The sequence below is a fragment of the Pelobates fuscus genome, chromosome 9 (genome assembly GCF_036172605.1).
Source record: "Pelobates fuscus isolate aPelFus1 chromosome 9, aPelFus1.pri, whole genome shotgun sequence".
NCBI lineage: Eukaryota > Metazoa > Chordata > Amphibia > Anura > Pelobatidae > Pelobates > Pelobates fuscus.
The window spans coordinates 3,350,577-3,375,926 of record NC_086325.1 but is presented as its reverse complement, the minus strand read 5'-3'; the positions used below and the strand labels follow the sequence as shown (position 1 = coordinate 3,375,926).

The 25,350-nt window shown below is 49.2% G+C and overlaps 1 protein-coding gene across 4 annotated transcripts in view; it reads left to right on the top strand.

Moving 5' to 3' along the window:
• VARS2 (valyl-tRNA synthetase 2, mitochondrial) overlaps positions 1-25,350 on the top strand; it is a 64,509-nt gene that overhangs the window by 23,734 nt on the left and 15,425 nt on the right. For all 4 annotated transcript variants that reach the window (XM_063430998.1, XM_063430999.1, XM_063430997.1 and 1 more), the window contains exons 19-22: positions 14,175-14,245; positions 14,949-15,074; positions 15,640-15,744; positions 19,890-19,958. In XM_063430998.1, coding sequence (XP_063287068.1) covers positions 14,175-14,245; positions 14,949-15,074; positions 15,640-15,744; positions 19,890-19,958 — 371 coding nt within the window. The remainder of the gene's footprint in view (positions 1-14,174; positions 14,246-14,948; positions 15,075-15,639; positions 15,745-19,889; positions 19,959-25,350) is intronic.

Genomic DNA, 25,350 nt, shown 5'->3' with positions numbered 1-25,350 from the left:
AACACCGCTGTTCGTGCACAAGATGGCCGCGAACACGTGTAAAAGTCCCGAAATGGCGGCCACCTATATTTTACACACAGAATTCGTACGGAACCATGCGAACAGGAGACAATGGAATGAATGGAAGTTTAAACTGTAATTCCCTTGTTTGTTTCAAAGTTACTAGGGACTTGTAAGGATCCGTTACACATCTCCATCCCCATCCCCATTATCCATCCCCATTATCCATCTCCATCCCATCCCCATCTCCATCCCCATCCCCATTATCCATCTCCATCCCCATTATCCATCTCCATCTCCATCTCCATCCCCATTATCCATCTCCATCCCCATTATCCATCTCCATCCCCATTATCCATCCCCATTATCCATCCCCATCCCCATTATCCATCTCCATCCCCATCCCCATTATCCATCCCCATCCCCATTATCCATCTCCATCCCCATCTCCATCCCCATCCCCATTATCCATCTCCATCCCCATCTCCATCCCCATCTCCATTATCCATCTCCATCCCCATCCCCATTATCCATCTCCATCCCCATCCCCATTATCCATCTCCATCCCCATCCCCATTATCCATCTCCATCCCCATTATCCATCTCCATCCCCATCCCCATTATCCATCTCCATCCCCATCCCCATTATCCATCTCCATCCCCATCCCCATTATCCATCTCCATCCCCATCCCCATTATCCATCTCCATCCCCATCTCCATCCCCATCCCCATTATCCATCCCCATTATCCATATCCATCCCCATTATCCATCTCCATCCCCATCCCCATTATCCATCTCCATCCCCATTATCCATCTCCATCCCCATTATCCATCTCCATCCCCATCCCCATTATCCATCCCCATCCCCATTATCCATCTCCATCCCCATCCCCATTATCCATCTCCATCCCCATCCCCATTATCCATCTCCATCCCCATCCCCATTATCCATCTCCATCCCCATCCCCATTATCCATCTCCATCTCCATCCCCATCCCCATTATCCATTTCCATCCCCATCTCCATCCCCATCCCCATTATCCATTATCCATCCCCATCCCCATTATCCATCTCCATCCCCATCCCCATTATCCATCTCCATCCCCATTATCCATCTCCATCTCCATCTCCATCCCCATCCCCATTATCCATCTCCATCTCCATCCCCATTATCCATTTCCATCCCCATCCCCATTATCCATCTCCATCCCCATTATCCATCCCCATCCCCATTATCCATCCCCATCCCCATTATCCATCTCCATCACCATCCCCATTATCCATCTCCATCCCCATCCCCATCCCCATTATCCATCCCCATCCCCATTATCCATCCCCATTATCCATCTCCATCCCCATCCCCATTATCCATCCCCATCCCCATTATCCATCCCCATCCCCATTATCCATCTCCATCCCCATCCCCATTATCCATCTCCATCCCCATCCCCATTATCCATATCCATCCCCATCCCCATTATCCATCTCCATCCCCATCCCCATTATCCGTCTCCCTCATCCGTCTCCCTCATCCCTCTCCCTCATCCCTCTCCCTCATCCCTCTCCCTCATCCCTCTCCCTCATCCCTCTCCCTCATCCCTCTCCCTCATCCCTCTCCCTCATCCGTCTCCCTCATCCGTCTCCCTCATCCGTCTCCCTCATCCGTCTCCCTCATCCGTCTCCCTCATCCGTCTCCCTCATCCGTCTCCCTCATCCCTCTCCCTCATCCCTCTCCCTCATCCCTCTCCCTCATCCCTCTCCCTCATCCCTCTCCCTCATCCCTCTCCCTCATCCCTCTCCCTCATCCCTCTCCCTCATCCCTCTCCCTCATCCGTCTCCCTCATCCGTCTCCCTCATCCGTCTCCCTCATCCGTCTCCCTCATCCGTCTCCCTCATCCGTCTCCCTCATCCGTCTCCCTCATCCCTCTCCCTCATCCCTCTCCCTCATCCCTCTCCCTCATCCCTCTCCCTCATCCGTCTCCCTCATCCCCATTATCCGTCTCCCTCATCCCCATTATCCGTCTCCCTCATCCCCATTATCCGTCTCCCTCATCCCCATTATCCGTCTCCCTCATCCCCATTATCCGTCTCCCTCATCCCCATTATCCGTCTCCCTCATCCCCATTATCCGTCTCCCTCATCCCCATTATCCGTCTCCCTCATCCCCATTATCCGTCTCCCTCATCCCCATTATCAGTCTCCCTCATCCCCATTATCCGTCTCCCTCATCCCCATTATCCGTCTCCCTCATCCCCATTATCCGTCTCCCTCATCCCCATTATCCGTCTCCCTCATCCCCATTATCCATCTCCCTCATCCCCATTATCCGTCTCCCTCATCCCCATTATCCGTCTCCCTCATCCCCATTATCCGTCTGTGGCAGAAGCAGCCACCAGAGACTCTTATTTACCATGTTATTTGTCCCTAGCTCTATATGTCGATGCATCCTGTATATTGTACCTGCCTGTAAGAAAGAAACAATGTTGCACATACCGTTATTGGGTCCGTGGGTGGCCGCCGTTCGCCTAATCTCCACGTGGCGGCGGCCATCTTAACTGCCGAACAGCGGTGTTTGGTCGTCGAGCGTCTGGAACTAAAATCGGACGCTCGACTACCCAGACACCGCTCAGACCTCCAGGATCCCCAAATCGTATGATCCAAACTGCCGAACGGCCCACCGTTCGGTAGTTTGTATTCCCCAGTCTAGGGGATTCATCCGAACCAAAGATTGGGGTCGGATGGCTGAGCTGTTCGGCACTTTCTATGCAGTGAAATAGACCGACTACAGGGCCAGAATCTATGGAGCTGTTTTCGGCTACTGTGTCCCTGCAGTCGGTCAAATCTTTAAATATCTGTAACTCCCGAACCCCTGGTCTGATCTGGGTGAAATTTGAATATGTTACTCAATCAGAGCAGACCTACCAGGGGACCCCTCGTTTATCATCGTACTTAGGGGACATTCAGAAACTGGGGAAAACTCGGTTCCCTCTAATTAATTTACCTGCTAATCTAAGGGGAGGAGAGGGAGGGGAGGTGATTGTGATTTGATTGGTTGTTTTGAGTTACCTCCCTTGCATGGGAAAAAGCCATAAAAGAAATTGTGTGAATAAAGCTGACGGTTGACCTCCAAGCTATGTGTCGTCTAGTTCTTGGAGGGAAGGGATTGTAACCACGCTACCCGTTTGATACCTGTATCGGATTGCTGTTCCTGTCTACCAGCGGAGCTACCTTGGATCATACCTCTACTCCGCTACAATTGGTGGCAAGCGACGGGATCGTACTACACAGCAAGAGGCATTCAGCAGGAATTAAAAAGGACTGAATGGAAACAGATTATACCCTCTTGAAACGGGACACGCTAAAAGAGTTACTGGAAGCGAGAGGGAGGATAGCAAGCAACAAAACAAAGGCTATCCTAATCGCAGAACTCATGGAAGGAGACAGAGTCGCAGCTGCTGCAGCACCTCCAAGGGAGGGGGAAGAAACTGAGTTTACCAGAGAATATAGGGCCAGGATGGCTCTATTCTCACCAGCCATGGCAGCACAGAAAGCAGACCAGGTGTACAACGATGTACAGGCTCTCTTTATGCAGCGATCAGCGCAGGGAAGCGCAACAGCGGCCCCCACCCCGCCAGCGAAAGCTAAAATACCGTACCAGGTATTCAAAGCATTTAATGATACCGAGGGGGACATTGATGGCTATTTACAGAACTTTGAACTTTTGTGCCAGCTGCATGCCATTAGCACTGAAGAACAAGTACGAGTGCTAGCGGGTAACCTATCCGGCCGCGCAGCAGATGCCTACCGAGCTATGCCGGCAGAGGATATCCGAGACTATCAGAAGGTAAAACAAACCTTGCTCGCACGGTATGCCATTACACCTGAAGCATACCGAACACAGTTCCGGAAATTACCCAAATCAGAAAAAGACTCACATGCAGAATTTGCACACCGCCTACAACGGGCAGCTGACGGGTGGCTTGAGGCAGCCAAAGCCGTCACGGCCCAAGAGATCAAGCAATTGATGATGCTGGAGCAGTTCTACCGACGTTTGTCTCCACAGTTACAGATCTGGGTAAGAGACCGTAAGCCCCGTACTCTGCATGAGGCCGCTCAACTAGCAGATGAGCATCAGGACTCCCGACGGGAACAGCATTTCTCCAGTAGAGTGCAATCTACGCCAGCTGTTCCCCAGCTTACCCCAGTAAATCCGCCCCGACCAGGGGGGACCTACCAGTCCCAAACCCCCCGGTACAACAACCGGGCATCTGTCCGGTGCCATGCATGTAACCAGCTGGGTCACATGCAACGAGACTGTCCCCAAAACCGGGCCAGACCAGCCTGGACCCCTCAACGACCACCAACCACCCCCCGAGCCGCGGTACACTGCTATCAGGGCAGGCCCTGGGCTCAACCTTTCACCTCTACCCAAATAGAAGAACCCTTGGGCACCCTCCATGAGGTAAACCCGGTCCAGGCGGCCTCAGACAACCGCCAGGGCCACCGACAAGTGGTCCATGTGGAGGACAAATTGAAGTGGGGATGATGCAGGACCTACCTGCCGATGTGATTTTGGGGAACGATTTGGGGGAGCTAACTTCCGCTTTTGTTACCCGGCCTCCTCCACAGGAAGCTTACCCGGTCGTCACCCGCCAACAGGCTCGCACCACGGCACCCCACCTTGACTCTGAGGCTCAGGTAAGCACGAAATCCCCTGATCACACTGTATTACCCTGGGCTGCCCCGTTAGAATTTGGTAGCGAGGTCGCCCTGGACCCGTCCCTACAGGTTTACAAGGACAGGATAGATAAAGACCAGACTGGCAGAGAGGGGGAGAGATATGCTTGGGATAAGGGGTTATTATACCGGTATGCAGAAAAAGTAGTAGCCGGGTCAATTCCTGTACCCATTAAACAGTTAATTGTGCCTCGAAAGTATCGACAAGAGTTAATGCGAATCGCCCACGACATTCCCATGTCCGGACACCTAGGGATCAGCCGAACCAAACATCGGCTGCTACAGAACTTCTTCTGGCCAGGGATATCACAGGATATTAAGCAATACTGTAATACCTGCGATACCTGTCAGAGAGTGGGAAAGCGGGGGGACCGATACAAGGCCAAACTACACACCCTGCCCATTATTGAAGAACCCTTTAGCCGAGTAGCGGTAGACATTATCGGACCACTGAGACAAAAAAGCCCGTCTGGCAAGAAATACATATTGACCGTGGTAGATTATGCCACTAGATACCCCGAAGCAGTAGCCCTAACGAATGTACACGCAGAGACCATAGTAGACGCCCTCATGCGTATATTTACCCGTATGGGGATCCCCCGGGAGATCATTTCAGATCAGGGTACCCAATTCACGGCCGAGGTCACGCAACAGCTTTGGAAAGTATGCGGGGTCCGAGCTATCCTTAATTCCCCATACCACCCCCAGTCCAATGGCCTCTGCGAACGGTTTAATGGGACCTTAAAACAAATGATCCGCACGTTCGTAGCCACTCAGAAGAACTGGGAGCGGTTCTTACCCCATCTCCTGTTCGCCTACCGAGAGGTGCCCCAAGAGTCCACTGGGTTCTCTCCCTTCGAACTGTTGTTCGGAAGGAGGGTAAGGGGACCCCTAGACCTAATAAGGGAACACTGGGAGGGGGGAACGACCATTGACGGCACCCCTATCGTACCCTATGTGTTGGAGTTTCGGAACCGCCTGGAGGAATTGACCCGAGCTGTGCGCAACAACCTCCAGGCGGCCCAGACACGCCAGCGCCACTGGTATGATAAGGGAGCCAGGGACCGCAGCTTTCAGGTCGGCCAGAAAGTACTAGTCCTACGCCCCGTCCCTACTGACAAGCTGCAGGCTTCCTGGCGGGGCCCATTCAAGGTGGTAGAGCAGGTCTGCGATACCACCTATATAATCGGCCCCTGCGCCGGGACCGGGGACCGACGCATGTTCCATGTGAACATGCTGAAGCCCTACCACGAGCGCACAGAGGAAGTATCCGCCATCTGCGCCTCGGCTGCAGAGGACACAGATAACCTACCCCTCCCTGACATGCTGGCCCGAGGAACGCTACAAGAGGATCTCGCAGCCGTACAGCTAGGAGACCGCTTGAATCCCCAGGAAAAAGCTCAGGCCCAAAGTTTAATTAGGGAAAAAGGAGCCACTTTTTCCAACCTCCCGGGATATACCCCGTTAGCTACCCATCGGGTAGAAACCCTAGATCCGATCCCACTCCGTCAACCGCCCTACCGCATTCCCGAAGCAGTGAGGGGGAACATGTACAAGGAACTGAAGGAAATGTTGCAGTTAGGGGTAATTGAGCATTCAGATAGCCCCTGGGCATCCCCCGTAGTACTCGTGCCGAAGCGGGATGGAACTACCCGCTTCTGTGTAGATTACCGGAGGCTCAATGATAAAACCATATCCGATGCCTATCCCATGCCCCGGATAGACGAGCTATTAGACAAAATGGCTAGGGGGAAATACTTAACCACCATTGATCTTTGTAAAGGATATTGGCAAATTCCTCTAGCCGAGGACGCCATTCCCAAGTCGGCCTTCATCACCCCATTTGGCCTGTACCAATTCCGGGTCATGCCATTTGGGATGAAGAACGCCCCGGCCACCTTCCAGAGGATGGTGGACCGTCTATTGGACGGGTTTCAGGAGTACGCTTGCGCCTATCTAGATGACATAGCCATCTTTAGTTACTCCTGGGCCGATCATTTAGACCATATCGGAGCAGTACTAGACCGCATCAGGGAAGCCGGACTGACCCTCAAGCCCAGTAAATGCCATATAGGGATGGCCGAGGTCCAATACCTCGGACACCGAGTAGGCAGCGGCCACCAAAAACCCGAACCAGCCAAAATAGAGGCCGTAGCTAAATGGCCAACCCCCCGCACTAAAACCCAGGTACTAGCCTTTTTGGGGACGGCAGGATATTACCGAAAGTTTGTACCTAACTACAGCGCCCTAGCCAAGCCCCTTACCGACTTGACCCGCAAGAACCTTCCCAAACTAGTAGTATGGGCCCCAGAGTGTGAACAGGCCTTCCAACTCCTAAAAAATGCCCTTGTTAATGCCCCTGTGTTGGCTGCTCCCGATCCGACTAAACGCTTTCTCGTCCATACAGACGCTTCAATGTTCGGATTGGGAGCAGTACTGAGCCAGATCGGAGCCGATGGCGGTGAACACCCCGTAGCTTACCTCAGCCGAAAACTTTTACCCAGAGAAGTAAGCTACGCCGCCATCGAAAAGGAATGCCTTGCCGTGGTGTGGGCCCTCAAGAAACTACAGCCCTATTTGTTTGGACAAACATTTTCCCTGCTCACAGATCACAACCCGTTGGTCTGGCTGAACCGGGTGTCAGGAGACAATGCCAGACTGCTGCGCTGGAGCTTAGCGCTTCAGCCCTTTGATTTCAATATCCAATATCGCCCGGGGAAGCTCAATGGAAATGCTGACGGGTTATCCCGACAAACGGAACTAGACAAGTGATCTGTGGGTACTCCTCCAGACATCCCCAAGCCGATCCGTTGGGATCAGACTGTGTATGCTGGCTTGGTTCTGGGGGAGCATTGTGGCAGAAGCAGCCACCAGAGACTCTTATTTACCATGTTATTTGTCCCTAGCTCTATATGTCGATGCATCCTGTATATTGTACCTGCCTGTAAGAAAGAAACAATGTTGCACATACCGTTATTGGGTCCGTGGGTGGCCGCCGTTCGCCTAATCTCCACGTGGCGGCGGCCATCTTAACTGCCGAACAGCGGTGTTTGGTCGTCGAGCGTCTGGAACTAAAATCGGACGCTCGACTACCCAGACACCGCTCAGACCTCCAGGATCCCCAAATCGTATGATCCAAACTGCCGAACGGCCCGCCGTTTGGTAGTTTGTATTCCCCAGTCTAGGGGATTCATCCGAACCAAAGATTGGGGTCGGATGGCTGAGCTGTTCGGCACTTTCTATGCAGTGAAATAGACCGACTACAGGGCCAGAATCTATGGAGCTGTTTTCGGCTACTGTGTCCCTGCAGTCGGTCAAATCTTTAAATATCTGTAACTCCCGAACCCCTGGTCTGATCTGGGTGAAATTTGAATATGTTACTCACCCAGAGCAGACCTACCAGGGGACCCCTCGTTTATCATCGTACCCCCCGTATTTAGGGGACATTCAGAAACTGGGGAAAACTCGGTTCCCTCTAATTAATTTACCTGCTAATCTAAGGGGAGGAGAGGGAGGGGAGGTGATTGTGATTTGATTGGTTGTTTTGAGTTACCTCCCTTGCATGGGAAAAAGCCATAAAAGAAATTGTGTGAATAAAGCTGACGGTTGACCTCCAAGCTATGTGTCGTCTAGTTCTTGGAGGGAAGGGATTGTAACCACGCTACCCGTTTGATACCTGTATCGGATTGCTGTTCCTGTCTACCAGCGGAGCTACCTTGGATCATACCTCTACTCCGCTACACCGTCTCCCTCATCCCCATTATCCGTCTCCCTCATCCCCATTATCCGTCTCCCTCATCCCCATTATCCGTCTCCCTCATCCCCATTATCCGTCTCCCTCATCCCCATTATCCGTCTCCCTCATCCCCATTATCCGTCTCCCTCATCCCCATTATCCGTCTCCCTCATCCCCATTATCCGTCTCCCTCATCCCCATTATCCGTCTCCCTCATCCCCATTATCCGTCTCCCTCATCCCCATTATCCGTCTCCCTCATCCCCATTATCCGTCTCCCTCATCCCCATTATCCGTCTCCCTCATCCCCATTATCCGTCTCCCTCATCCCCATTATCCGTCTCCCTCATCCCCATTATCCGTCTCCCTCATCCCCATTATCCGTCTCCCTCATCCCCATTATCCGTCTCCCTCATCCCCATTATCCGTCTCCCTCATCCCCATTATCCGTCTCCCTCATCCCCATTATCCGTCTCCCTCATCCCCATTATCCGTCTCCCTCATCCCCATTATCCGTCTCCCTCATCCCCATTATCCGTCTCCCTCATCCCCATTATCCGTCTCCCCCATCCCCATTATCCGTCTCCCCCATCCCCATTATCCGTCTCCCCCATCCCCATTATCCGTCTCCCCCATCCCCATTATCCGTCTCCCCCATCCCCATTATCCGTCTCCCCCATCCCCATTATCCGTCTCCCCCATCCCCATTATCCGTCTCCCCCATCCCCATTATCCGTCTCCCCCATCCCCATTATCCGTCTCCCCCATCCCCATTATCCGTCTCCCCATCCCCATTATCCGTCTCCCCCATCCCCATTATCCGTCTCCCCCATCCCCATTATCCGTCTCCCCCATCCCCATTATCCGTCTCCCCCATCCCCATTATCCGTCTCCCCCATCCCCATTATCCGTCTCCCCCATCCCCATTATCCGTCTCCCCCATCCCCATTATCCGTCTCCCCATCCCCATTATCCGTCTCCCCATCCCCATTATCCGTCTCCCCCATCCCCATTATCCGTCTCCCCCATCCCCATTATCCGTCTCCCCCATCCCCATTATCCGTCTCCCCCATCCCCATTATCCGTCTCCCCCATCCCCATTATCCGTCTCCCCCATCCCCATTATCCGTCTCCGTCCCCATCCCCATTATCCGTCCCCATCCCCATTATCCGTCCCCATCCCCATTATCCGTCCCCATCCCCATTATCCGTCCCCGTCCCCATCCCCATTATCCGTCCCCGTCCCCATCCCCATTATCCGTCCCCGTCCCCATCCCCATTATCCGTCCCCATCCCCATTATCCGTCCCCGTCCCCATCCCCATTATCCGTCCCCGTCCCCATCCCCATTATCCGTCCCCGTCCCCATCCCCATTATCCGTCCCCGTCCCCATCCCCATTATCCGTCCCCGTCCCCATCCCCATTATCCGTCCCCATCCCCATTATCCGTCCCCGTCCCCATCCCCATTATCCGTCCCCGTCCCCATCCCCATTATCCGTCCCCGTCCCCATCCCCATTATCCGTCTCCCGTCTCCCATCCACTAAATAAGTTTACTTACAGTTTGAATCCTCCCCTCCTCCTCGGTCTCCGGTCTTCAGCTTGTCCGCTCCAGCTGACTCTGTGCGGATTTCCCGCGGTGCTGACAGTCTGGCAGCCCGCAGACAGGATGCTGTGCACAGTGCTGCCCTGTGCTCTGCTGACAGCAGATCTGAGTGGATTTATGCCTAAATCAACTCCGAAGTCCCTCTGGTTCACTCTGAGTGACTGCAAATGGAGGTGTTACTAGCTTTCAATGTAAACACTGTATTTTCTCAGAAAATACAGTGTTTACACGAGAGAGGCTGCAGGGAGCTATAGTTCTCACCTGAACAACCTCATTAAGCTGAAGTTGTTCTGGTGACTATAGTGTCCCTTTAAGCTGTATATTATACATTAAGCTGTATACTGTACATTAAGCAGTATACTGTACATTAAGCTGCATACCGTACATTAAGCTGTATATTATATATTAAGCTGTGATATAGATTCTTTTAAGCAAACAAAGAAGTTTGAATGACTATCTGTTCCTGTCCAAATTAGAGATGATTAAATTGCGTATACGCAGAAGTAAATTCACACTGACACACGGAGTTCAGGTTAAATTCAGGTTAAATTCAGGTTACATCATCATAGAATATCAAGATAACAACAAATAAAGATTATTAATTGGATTAGGTGTTAAGTGGTTAAGTCAACACCCTCCCATCAATATTATTAATTGGCTTAGGGGTTAAGTGGTCAGTTGGGCATCCTCCCATCATGGGATGTCGTCATCTTTGACACGGGAGTGGACATAAGATTCAAGCGCCATTGTTGTTTAGCACGAGGCTCGCTCGATGGGAGGGGGGATCTGGCAGCCAGCCATTTTGAGTACTTGGCACCATTTAGCTTCAAGGTTAGTTTCTCAGGCTTAGTGAATACACATTGTAGCGGCACCCCGGTGTAGTAGGGGTTTACGCCGCTGAGAAGGTGTCCTTTCCCCCAAGCACGAAGTCAGCTAAAGCATAACAGGTTCCCCATAATTACGACATCCAAGTAATAGCCATCCCCTCCAAGCACGAGACGAGACTCTGTGTTGAGGGTCAAAGTAGGAATAATGTTTATTCTGCAACTCGGGCTTTTATGCCGTACAACAACTCCTCCCCGTATCCGGAGGAGATAATACATTTACAGCGGGAGTCACTCCCACTGTACCGAGCAGAATATTTAACAAAAATTACAGGTTTAATAACACACACAATATATAACGAAAATGCAATGTGCTACGTGTATTAGGGAACGGAGATCTAGGGGAACAATATACGTGAAAATCCCCTAGATCGGTTGGGCCGTTCGCTAGATACACGTTTGCACCATTTACTCAGGAACCATATAACATAAACAAAAACTCTCTCTTGGATCCGGTGTCTCTATTTCGGTACTTTGGATCTGTCGACCAGTATGGGCGTACGTTACCGGTAAGGTTGGAATTCGTCGTGTGGAAAGTTCGGTCATTAGTTCATGCGGTCAAAATGGCCGCGACCCATTGTTCTTTCCACGTGGCGGCGTGTACCGTACGGATCCACAAGTACCCGAAATCCACAATAATCCGAATACAACGGCAATTCTCCGAGATGGTATCTGTCACTCCCAAAAGGGGTCTGTCACACACATTTTATTAGTACAGTTCTCATGATCTAACTATGGCATACAATGTTTCAAATTACAGGAACTTGACCGTTCCGATGCTGCTCATAACCTTCTAGAAAAGCATTTCCTTCTAATATTCTAAATACTGTTAAGAAAATCAATAATAGGCAATTTAATAATTCTACAACAGTTGTATACCGTACATTAAGCTGTATATTATATATTAAGCTGCATACTGTACATTAAGCTGCATACCGTACATTAAGCTGTATGTCGTACATTAAGGTGTAGTTGTTATGGTGATTGTAACGGACCATTTCAGCAGACAAGGGGTTAAAATCCGTTTAGGCTATAATCCCCTTTTCAAAGACAGGCACAGCTACTGTAGAATCACCAAAACTCACGAATTGGATATAAGTGAATGCACCAAACTCCCGAACTTCATACAAGGGAATAAGGTAGCACTCCAAACTCCCGAACTGGAACCTCACGAATAGCTGCTAGCAGACGAACAGGAAAAGCTCCCAAGCGGCTTACACTCCTGGCAATCAGTCTCTATCAGCATACAGTGAATCCCCCCAAGAACGAAACAAGGCTCCGTGTTGAGGGTCAAGCAGTGGTCTGTTTATTGAGGGCTACCTGCCCCTGTATTTATGCAGGTCTCCCACCTGGTGGACACTCCCCTAGGGGACCAGATGGAAGACTGTAACAACTCTGCACTCTGGCAGACACCACAATCACCGTATCGGAGAAGCATATGAATCCTCTCAAGCATCTGAATGCTGTAGACAGTTGAATAGGAACCATACGAATAGGTTTGCACTTCTAGCAGTCAAACTGGAACAGCATACAATAAATCCTCCCCCAATAATGAGACGACACTTCACTTTGAGGGTTAAACAGGAACTCGTGTGCTGGCACACCCAGCCTGGTTTTTATTGCAGTTGTTACAAATACAGGTCCACCCACAGGGAGGTATAAAACAACCACTCACAAATCAGTTACATCCCACATATTCCCTCCCCTTATCCTGAGAGGAAACTCAATTATACATACAGTTAAAACATACTTTCTACCCAACTTTCATAACTCTAAAACCATACATCACATTCACATAAAAATACATATCCACAATCAATCCATTCAGGGGAACGACATATTAAAAAATGGCATGAATCAGACCAGGGGTTCAAAATGTAGTAAAGTATCTTTTAAAACCCCTGCCAGCATGGCTTTCCGGCTCAGACCGGTTTTCAAGAGCCCTCTCTCCTGGAGACAATGGAGAAGTAATGCAATTACCTCCCAGGACAGAGACAGACTCCCTTGAGCACATGGGGACACAAAGACAGTAAAACACTTTATGTATTTTAAAGTCACCTTTTACACATAACACACAGACATTTCACATATCCCCAGATAGCTGGGATCTGAGCGCACAAAACTACCGAATAGCGCGCAGATCCTATTCACACAGTTCAATTGCCATGGAGCTAAAGTCTTTCCCATAGCCTTTCATTATATGAATAGGCTCTATGGCATAGCTATCTGGGGTATCACTGCTCACACAGGGCAAGTACCGAATGACCCCACTGTATTTTAAGGGCCAGAATGAGTGACATGCACTCTGTTAGGGCCGAATACTGTTTGTAAAGGGCCCAATCTCCCAGGGCCATAGTCCAAAGGTAAGAGGCGGGCAAGCAGCCCCCTCCAAGGACACGTGGCGAGGTCGGTTTCGCCACACTAATATGCTTCATGGCATGGCTATCTGGGTTAAAACATTCCTCCAACATAAAATCCTGAATTTACATGCATTCGTTAAATCAGTACGAATTAGAACCAGGGGCTGGAGGTTCAGCGGTGCCTGCACGTAAAAGTGTCCGGGTTTGGTGCATGAAAGCCGGGCAGAAAAACGCTGGCTGCCCGGGGAGCTCCAGAACACCGCCATCGTGTGGCGGCTAGGTGTAACCGCGACCACCCAGTAACAATCAATTAAGCTGCGGTTAACCGCAGCTACTGGGTGGTCAATTGCCGGCACACGCTCGTTAAGCCGCGGTTAACCGCAGCTTCAGGGAGGTAAATTGGCAGCACACTCCAGCTTCTGGGTGGCCAATTAACAACGCCGGCCGGCTTCCCACGGCTCTGGGGAGGTTGGTGAACGGCTGTTTGTTCGGTAGATAGCATCTACCGAACAGCTGTGCAGAAAGGAAGAAATAAATCCTTCTGCACAGTAAAATTAACCCTTTAGCTGCCGGTCCATAATCCAAAGGCAACAGGCGGGCAACCAGGCTCCTCCAATACAATGTGGAGAGATTGGTCTTGTCACAGGGATTATATTGTCCCTTTAAGTGGTCACAAACCTTGTTTTAATGGAGTTTAAATGGTAAAAACCTTTTGCATGAAAAGATTGTATTGTTTCAATCGAAATGTTAATTTTTGTGAATAAAAGTGAAACGCGTTAATCTTATCAAAGCTTATCCCTGTCTCGTGATGTACGAAGTCATTTAAACCCATTTTCTGTCCTGCTTTATAGATGAAGATGTTCTGGATACGTGGTTTTCATCCGCGCTCTTCCCTTTCGCTATGCTAGGTTGGCCCAACCATGTAAGTCTGTTATGTTAATGGTTACAGGGGGTCCTAAGTGATCATCTATCGCGTATTCAATTTCAGAGAAAATGCAGTGTTTACATTACAGCCTAGTGATAACTTCACTGGCCACTCCTCAGATGGCTGTTAGAGATCCTTCCTGGGTCATGGCTGCCTAAAATGCATCCAAACATTCAGTATCTCCCCCCTCTGCATGCAGACACTGAACTTTCCTCATAGAGATTCATTGATTCAATTCATCTCTATGAGGAGATGCTGATTGGCCAGGGCTGTGTTTGAATCATGCTGGCTCTGCCCCTGATCTGCCTCCTTGTCAGTCTCAGCCAATCCTATGGGGAAGCATTGTGATTGGTTCAGGCCACCACTTCTGATGATGTCCGCAGACTGCTTGTTTTTCTGAGGCAAACAGCATGCAGAGTTACAGCTGCAGGCTTGAATACATATTTATGGAGGCATGAGGGGCCCAGGGGGGGCTAGATGGTGGTTTTAACACTATAGGGTCAGGAATACATGTTTGTGTTCCTGACCCTATAGTGATCCTTTAAAAGCAGCTTTTAGGTAATAAAGCTGTTTTGTTTTTTAGCTGTTACGGTGTAACCAGTGTTTTTGTGTGCCTAATCTTTCCATAATATCACATTGCAGCTTATCTTTGTTTCTGTGTCTTGCAAGGTCCTTGTCATAAAGCCCTATTGTTTTACAGACCAAAGATTTCCAAGAGTTTTATCCTAATTCTCTCCTGGAGACAGGGAGTGACCTGCTGTTCTTTTGGGTGGCAAGAATGGTTATGTTAGGAGAGCAGCTCACAGGACAACTACCATTCAGAGAGGTAAATGTTCTTCAAACATTGTAGCATTACAAATTTAGCTCTGAGTTTGTCCCTTCCCTTGCGTGGTAACGTAGAAACACAGAAGCTATGATTTTCTCCCTCCCTTGAAAAGTGACACAATGATACAAACAAGACGAGCTCCCTCCATGGGATGACACAGTGACATACAGAAGGAGCTATGAGTCTGTCACTCTCCCTGCTAGGGGATATTAATACATACAGAAGGAGCTATGAGTCTGTCACTCTCCCTGCTAGGGGATATTAATACATACAGAAGGAGCTATGAGTCTGTCACTCTCCCTGCTAGGGGATATTAATACATACAGAAGGTAGACATGGTAGAGTTTGTTCCCTCTCTTTCCTGCAACTCACCATAGTAAATAGAGGCTGTGTTGCCTATTCCCATACAGTTGACAGTAACAGATATAGAAATTAATAATTCTGCCCATTCCTTTGCATGTTGAATCTTTCACTGTACAGGGCAGGTTTTAGAGTCTGTGTGCTGAACATGCCGAGACATGCAGAATTGGACATGGTGACATTATATCTATCTCTGATCTTTCAGGTCTTCCTGCACTCGATGGTGAGAGATGCCCATGGAAGGAAGATGAGTAAATCTTTAGGCAATGTCCTCGATCCCTTAGATGTGATGACCGGTATATCCCTAGAGGTATTTACGCCTTTCAGTCACCTGTGTCATACTAGTCATTCATACAGTGTACTGATAATTACCGTATGGTACCTGTCTGATACACATCAATTGTCACCGTACGGTAACTGTCAGTTACACACACTGATTCTCACCGTATCCTACCTGTCAGTTACACACACTGATTCTCACCGTATCATACCTGTCAGTTACACACACTGATTCTCACCGTATCCTACCTGTCAGTTACACACACTGTCACCGTATCATACCTGTCAGTTACACACACTGATTCTCACCGTATCCTACCTGTCAGTTACACACACTGATTCTCACCATATCATACCTGTCAGTTACACACACTGTCACTGTATCATACCTGGCAGTTACACACACTGATTCTCACCGTATCATACCTGTCAGTTACACACACTGGTTCTCACCGTATCACACCTGTCAGTTACACACACTGATTCTCACCGTATCCTACCTGTCAGTTACACACACTGATTCTCACCGTATCATACCTGTCAGTTACACACACTGATTCTCACCGTATCATACCTGTCAGTTACACACACTGATTCTCACCGTATCATACCTGTCAGTTACACACACTGATTCTCACCGTATCATACCTGTCAGTTACACACACTGGTTCTCACCGTATCACACCTGTCAGTTACACACACTGATTCTCACCGTATCCTACCTGTCAGTTACACACACTGATTCTCACCGTATCATACCTGTCAGTTACACACACTGATTCTCACCGTATCATACCTGTCAGTTACACACACTGATTCTCACCGTATCATACCTGTCAGTTACACACACTGATTCTCACCGTATCATACCTGTCAGTTACACACACTGATTCTCACCGTATCATACCTGTCAGTTACACACACTGATTCTCACCGTATCATACCTGTCAGTTACACACACTGATTCTCACCGTATCATACCTGTCAGTTACACACACTGATTCTCACCGTATCCTACCTGTCAGTTACACACACTGTCACTGTATCATACCTGTCAGTTACACACACTGTCACTGTATCATACCTGTCAGTTACACACACTGGTTCTCACCGTATCACACCTGTCAGTTACACACACTGATTCTCACCGTATCCTACCTGTCAGTTACACACACTGATTCTCACCATATCATACCTGTCAGTTACACACACTGATTCTCACCGTATCATACCTGTCAGTTACACACACTGTCACTGTATCATACCTGTCAGTTACACACACTGGTTCTCACCGTATCACACCTGTCAGTTACACACACTGATTCTCACCGTATCACACCTGTCAGTTACACACACTGATTCTCACCGTATCCTACCTGTCAGTTACACACACTGATTCTCACCGTATCATACCTGTCAGTTACACACACTGATTCTCACCGTATCATACCTGTCAGTTACACACACTGATTCTCACCGTATCCTACCTGTCAGTTACACACACTGATTCTCACCGTATCATACCTGTCAGTTACACACACTGATTCTCACCGTATCATACCTGTCAGTCACACACACTGATTCTCACCGTATCATACCTGTCAGTTACACACACTGTCACCGCATCATACCTGTCAGTTACACACACTGATTCTCACCGTATCCTACCTCTGTTACACACACTCACCGTATCATACCTGTCTGATACACATCAATTGTCACCGTACGGTAACTGTCAGTTACACACACTGGTTCTCACCGTATCACACCTGTCAGTTACACACACTGATTCTCACCGTATCATACCTGTCAGTTACACACACTGATTCTCACCGTATCATACCTGTCAGTTACACACACTGATTCTCACCGTATCATACCTGTCAGTTACACACACTGATTCTCACCGTATCATACCTGTCAGTTACACACACTGATTCTCACCGTATCATACCTGTCCGTTACACACACTAATTCTCACCGTATCCTACCTGTCAGTTACACACACTGTCACCGTATCCTACCTCTCAGTTACACACACTCACCGTATCATACCTGTCTGATACACATCAATTGTCACCGTACGGTAACTGTCAGTTACACACACTGATTCTCACCGTATCATACCTGTCAGTTACACACACTGTCACTGTATCATACCTGTCAGTTACACACACTGGTTCTCACCGTATCATACCTGTCAGTTACACACACTGATTCTCACCGTATCATACCTGTCAGTTACACACAGTCACCGTATCATACCTGTCAGTTACACACACTGTCACTGTATCATACCTGTCAGTTACACACACTGTCACCGTATCATACCTGTCAGTTACACACACTGTCACCGTATCATACCTGTCAGTTACACACACTGTCACCGTATCCTACCTGTCTGTTACACTCACTGTCACTGTATCATACCTGTCGGTTACACTCACTGTCACCGTATCATACCTGTCTGTTACACTCACTGTCACCGTATCATACCTGTCTGTTACACTCACTGTCACCGTATCATACCTGTCGGTTACACTCACTGTCACCGTATCATACCTGTCAGTTACACACTGGTTGTCATTATATGGTACCTGTCGGTTACACACACTGTCACCGTATCATACCTGTCGGTTACACACACTGTCACTGTATCATACCTGTCGATTACACTCACTGTCACCGTATCATACCTGTCGGTTACACTCACTGTCACCGTATCATACCTGTCGGTTACACTCACTGTCACCGTATCATACCTGTCGGTTACACTCACTGTCACCGTATCATACCTGTCGGTTACACTCACTGTCACCGTATCATACCTGTCGGTTACACTCACTGTCACCGTATCATACCTGTCGGTTACACTCACTGTCACCGTATCATACCTGTCGGTTACACTCACTGTCACCGTATCATACCTGTCGGTTACACTCACTGTCACCGTATACCGGTCAGTTACACACTGATTGTCATTGTATGGTACCTGTCAGTTACACTCACTGACTGTCACTGTAACATACCTGTCAGTTACACTCACTGACTGTCACTGTAGCAGGTGCCATGCCCACTGAGTATTCGGCGCTATCTAGCGATGTTGCGGGGGTCTGTGCATAAAAGAAGCCTGTTTGTCAGTGTTGTAGACTCCAAAACAGTGTGTTGTCCTGCAGGGGATGCAACGGGGAAAAGTCCTCGTCGGCTCTATGCGCTCCCATGCACTGGACAAGTACCTTAACCATGTAAAAGTTCCTGATCGGCTGAAGGAAAGGAACTAGCGGGAGCAACCAGTCGGGTTACCGAGGCGTCCCGTAACAGTCACCGTATGATACATGTCAGTCACACATTGTTTGTCACCGCATGGTACCTGTCAGAAACCATATTGTGACAATCACTGTGTGCAACGGGCAGGCCATACGGTGACAATCAGTGGGTTTGTAACTGACAGGTATCATGCAGTGACAATCAGTGTGTAACTGACAGGTACTACGCGGTGACAATCAGTGTGTAACTGACAGGTACTACGCGGTGACAATCAGTGTGTAACTGACCGGTGCTAGACGGTGACAATCAGTGTGTAACTGACAGGTACCAGGCGGTGACAATCGGTGTGTAACTGACAGGTACCAGGCGGTGACAATCGGTGTGTAACTGACAGGTACCAGGCAGTGACAATCACTGTGTTACTGACAGGTACCAGGCGGTGACAATCGGTGTGTAACTGACAGGTGCAAGGCGGTGACAATCGGTGTGTAACTGACAGGTGCAAGGCGGTGACAATCGGTGTGTAACTGACAGGTACCAGGCGGTGACAATCGGTGTGTAACTGACAGGTACCAGGCGGTGACAATCGGTGTGTAACTGACAGGTACAAGGCGGTGACAATCGGTGTGTAACTGACAGGTGCAAGGCGGTGACAATCGGTGTGTAACTGACAGGTACCAGGCGGTGACAATCGGTGTGTAACTGACAGGTGCAAGGCGGTGACAATCGGTGTGTAACTGACAGGTACCAGGCGGTGACAATCGGTGTGTAACTGACAGGTACCAGGCGGTGACATATTGCATTTGTATCATTCCCTCTATTCATTCCTGCGTTAATTTCCTCTATCCCTCCTTCCCTATATCGAGTAATCTTTTCCATATTGCTTTATCTTATTCCTCACCTTTTCAGGGTTTGCAGGAAAAGTTAAAGTCTGGGAACTTGGATCCCCAAGAGTTAAAAATGTCAGAAGCGGGACTGGTAAGAATGCATTATGTACTTTTACCCTGTAACCCTTTAACCCCTTAATGACACAACTTCTGGAATAAAAGGGAATCATGACGGAATATATCCGTCGTCTGTCCTTAAGGGGTTAACATTGTGCATAGAATACCATCTATAAAAGTTGTGTATATACTGCCCTTTATCAACATATACAGTGTTTGTATACTCTCTCTGTAAATTAAAGTATGCATATCCTGCCCCTTCTATGTATTACACTGTGTGTGGCGAAACCAACCTCGCCACTGGGCCCTGGAGAAGCCTGTTTGCTAGCCTCCTACCTGCTGACTATGGCCCCTGGGTTATTTGGGGCATATTGTACTTTATATTGCTGCTACTGGCCCTTTAAAATCAGCGATGGACATATTGGGACTTTTGGGACTACTGTCCCTTTAAGACTGTGGAGCATATTCCAGTATACTGCCTTTAATATTACATATGTATTTATGTGTTGAGTTTAACCTGGGATATGTATGCAGCATTCAACTGATTGTTCGGTAGAATAACTCCATTCATTATATTGAGTGAAACTACCGAACAACCAGACCACCCAGGAATAAGTGTGCCTCCAATTACAGTTTGCAACAATGTTGCAAACGGGTAATTGGCAATCAGTGTAATGTATTCTTTGTCCTCTGGGTGGCCGCCATTCGGGAAACAAACACGTGGCGGCGGCCATCTTAAACTACCGAACAGCGGTGTTTTGCCGTCGAGTGTCTGGAACTAAAATCGGACACTTGACTAGGCAAACACCGCTGAGACCTCCATACTTCCAGAAATTCGTATAGAAACTACCGAATGACCCGCCGTTCGGAAAAAAGAACCCCACAAACAAGGGAATTCATTCAAACCCTCTCCAGGCTCTATAACACAGGCAATTCGTCTGTTTTCATTCCCTTGTTTGTGACCGACCGCAGGGCCAAAATGCATGGAACTGTTTTCGGATACTTTACCCATGCGGTCGGTCAAATCTTTGGAACCCCATATCTGCCGAACTGTTCATCCGAATGACTTGAATTTTGGATATGTTGTCCCCCTGTTGTCCCCCTGATTTAAAGGTGTACCCCCTGTTTTTGGGGTACATCCAGAACTTGGCTGGAAAAGTGTACCGGATAATTGGGTTTAATGTTATCTGAGGGGAGGGGATGTGTGGGCTGAACCATGTATGTGATTGGTTATTTTATGCCTCCCCCTGGGTGTGGCCTGTATGTGGATTATTGTAATAAAAGCCAGGCTAGATGAGCCAGTCGAGAGTTCCTGTTTTACCCTCAAAGTGATGTGTCGTCTCATTATTGGGGGAAGGATTTATTGCATGCTGTTCCAGTTGACTGCTAGGAGTACAAGCCTATTCGTATGGTTCCTATTCAATGGTCTACAGCATTCATATGCTTGGGAGAATTTAAAGGTTTCTCGGATTCGGTGATTGTGGTGTCTGCCAGAGTGCTTGGAGTCCTCAGGAAGCACTAGGAGCATCCATTAACGGAGGTACTCAGTCGGGGTGCCAGGTGATCCGTTACACTGTGTATATACTGCCCCTTCTATGTATTACACTGTGTATATACTGCCCCCTCTCTATATATTACACTGTGTATATACTGCCCCCTCTATATATTGCACTGTGTATGTACTGCCCTCTCTATATATTACACTGTGTATATACTGCCCCCTCTATATATTACACTGTGTATATACTGCCCTCTCTATATATTACATTGTGTATATACTGCACTCTCTATATATTACACTGTGTATATACTGCCCCTTCTATATATTACACTGTGTATATACTGCCCCTTCTATGTATTACACTGTGTATATACTGCCCTCGCTATATATTACACTGTGTATATACTGCCCTCTCTATGTATTACAGTGTGTGTATATACTGCCCTCTCTATATATTACACTGTGTATATACTGCCCTCTCTATATATTACACTATGTATATACTGCCCTCTCTCTATATATTACACTGTGTATATACTGTGGCAAAACTAGCCACTTCTGGACTGTAGTTATTCAAGGTTGTCCGTAGGCTGAATATGTACTGTGTATTTTAACCTGTGTATGTACCGTATTGTGGCCGTTCGCATGCTGGCAGCCGTATGCTGCCAGCGCACCAAGCATTCATACGACGGAACACGGCTATCCTGGCCGTTCGCCATACGAATACGGGCTCCCCAGGTCGACCACACATTCCCAAGTCGTGTGGTACCAATTCACCGATTGCAACATTGTTGCAATCGGTAATTAAGGGCTCTCCGAGGTGGCCGTCGATCCACTACCGACCATGCGGCGGTCGGCCATCTTGGATCCTTTGTCTCTGCAGCGGTGTTCGGTCGTCGAGAGCCTGGAACTGGAAACGGCTACTCAATGATCCGAACACCGCTGGACTTCTAGAGCGTTCGGGAGTTCCGCGTTCGGTACATTATGTGTCCCGTACTTATTCGGTACTTTTAAACCCACTTTAATGTTTAACTGTATTATGTGCGGCGTTCGGTCAATTCAGCTGGGATCAGAGCGCTATTCTCACAAAGTGGGCGCTCCGACCCCAGCTATCTACCGAACGTTCGGTTATTCCGAAGTACCGAATATTGTGTGAATTATAGATTTTAATGTCAATTGTCGGTTTTGCTGCACGAGGGGATAATCCACTTAATCGTCCATTTTAGTGGGAGTATCCTTCTCGTGCAGCAATGCCTGTTGGGAAAGTCACAGTGCATGTTGGGAGAAATCCCCTGGAATTACTGTATGGAAACCCCTTGCATGGGGAACTGTATAAATATGCTGCCTGTGAATAAACCGAGTTAGTTGACTCCCAAACTGTGTTTCGTCCGGTTATTGGGAGGATTGGGAATATTGCCTTGCTTTCTACTCTGACTGTGGATTTCCTAGATGTACCAACGGATATCGTATGCTGATACGTTGCATTCCGTTACAATTGGTGGCAGCGGTGGGATCCGAACCTTACAGCCGAAAAAGCAGCGTTCGTGGAAACTGGAACGACCGAACAAGGAAAGCAAGGGCAATTCGTATGGAGATTGATTATACCATACTAAAGCGACAAACTTTAAAAGAGCTACTGGAAGCCAGGGGTAAGATAGCCAGCAACAAGTCTAAGGCTGTGCTGATCGCTGAATTGATGGAGGGAGACCGAGCCCGCAGCGCTACACCCCCACCAGCCAAGGAAGAGACCCCATTCCAAAAAGAGCTGCGAACCAGGTTGGAGTTTTTACCGCAACCAGTACCGCTGGAAATACTGACCGTAATGGTATCAGATGTACAGGATTATCTGATGGCGACCAGCACACCAGCAACCCCGCCTAGGGCAGAGTCTGTTACTGCCTCCACCTACGGACAGGTAAAGCCCAAAGTCCCACATCACGCCTTTAAAGCGTTTTGTGAAGAAAAGGACGAAATCGATGGGTATTTGCAGGACTTTGAGCGGCTGTGCGATCTGCACGATTTGGAGCCCGCAGTATGGGTGCCGCTGCTGGCAGGCAAATTATCGGGTAAGGCAGCTGAAGCCTACCGTGCTGTACCCCGAGAGGACAGTAAGGATTACCCTAAAGTAAAGAGGGCAATCTTGGAGAGGTATGCTATTACCCCAGAGGCATACCGGCGGAAATTCCGGGGCTTGCGCAAGCCTGAGAAAGATTCTCATGCAGAATGGGCGCACAAGCTGGACCAAGCATCGCTAGGCTGGATACAGGCCAGCAACGCCACTAACATGGAGGAGTTGAGGCAGTTAATGCTGCTGGAACAATTTTTTAATGGTTTGTCCCCAGAAGCACAAGAATGGGTGAGAGACAGGAAACCCCTCACCCTACCCGAAGCCGCTAAATTGGCGGATCAACATTTTGATGCCAGGAGACATCACGGGGCCCAAAATAAGGATCTCCCTCGGATTACAGGACCACCTAATAATTTTACCCCTACCGGCCCCACCGCACCCCTACACAGGCCGGCACTGAATACTCCACCAGCCCCCTCCCGATACAACGGCAGGGCTAACATTCAGTGTCACACCTGCAAGCAGTGGGGGCACATTTCTCGAGAGTGCACCCAAAACCGGAGCCGGCAAGCTTGGAATCAGGTGCGACAAAATTTGGCACCCAGGGCTGCTGCGCACCATTATCAGGTAGCACCCGCCACCCAAGACGTGCTGAGCGCTCAAATTGAGGAGCCTCTGGGGGTGCTGCACGAAGTAATGTCAGTCCGAGCCACCGACAACCGACAGCACCATCGGCAGCTAGTGACCCTGGAGGGAAAGGAGGTGCAAGGGCTCCGGGATTCGGGAGCCACTTTAACTTTGGTTGCACCACATTTGGTACCAGGCGCAACACACACTGGCGGCTCCGTGGCAGTACGGGTGGCCGGGGGAGCAGTATACCGGCTACCTACTGCCAAAGTTCATTTGGATTGGGGTGTGGGAGAGGGGACCGTAGAAGTAGGGCTGATGCAGAATTTACCTGCCGATGTTGTACTGGGGAATGACTTGGGCCAAATGACTTCCGCTTTTATTCCCCAGACTCCGTACCAGGAGGCCCTGCCCGTAACCACCCGGCAACAGGCTCGCACCACGGCTACACCAACGCACTCTGAGGCTCAGGTAAGAGACCATGTTCCCCAACTGACCCCCATGTCCTGGGATACCCCGACTACCTTTGCGACCAAAGTCCAGACCGATCCCACTCTCCAAGTATATAGGGACCGGGCACAAACCGACCAAGCAGGGTTAGAGGGGGAGCGGTTCATCTGGGAGAGAGAGCTGCTATACCGTGTCACGGCCAAAGATGTGGGGGGGTCTGTCACCTTAACTAATAAACAACTAGTGGTACCCCAGAAGTATAGACAGGAGCTGCTGCGAATTTCTCATGACATCCCCTTGTCAGGACACTTAGGGATGACCCGTACCCGATACCGTTTGACCCATGCCTTCTTCTGGCCCGGGATCTCTCAGGACGTGCGCCAATATTGCACCTCCTGCGACGTCTGCCAGCGGGTAGGTAAACGAGGGGATCGCCACAAAGCCAGACTATGCCCCCTGCCCATCATAGCCGAACCCTTCAGCCGAGTAGCAGTGGATATCGTAGGTCCCCTGCCAAAACCCAGCCCCTCTGGCAAAAGGTATATCCTAACGGTAGTGGACTACGCCACCAGGTACCCCGAAGCCGTGGCCCTCTCTAATATTCACGCTGAGACCGTAGCCGAAGCATTAATGAAGGTATTTTCCCGGGTAGGTTTTCCCCAAGAGATAATCTCGGACCGAGGTACCCAATTTACGGCCGAAGTTACTCAACATATGTGGAAGGTGTGTGGCATTAAGCCAATCGTTAATTCCGCCTACCATCCCCAGTCCAATGGACTA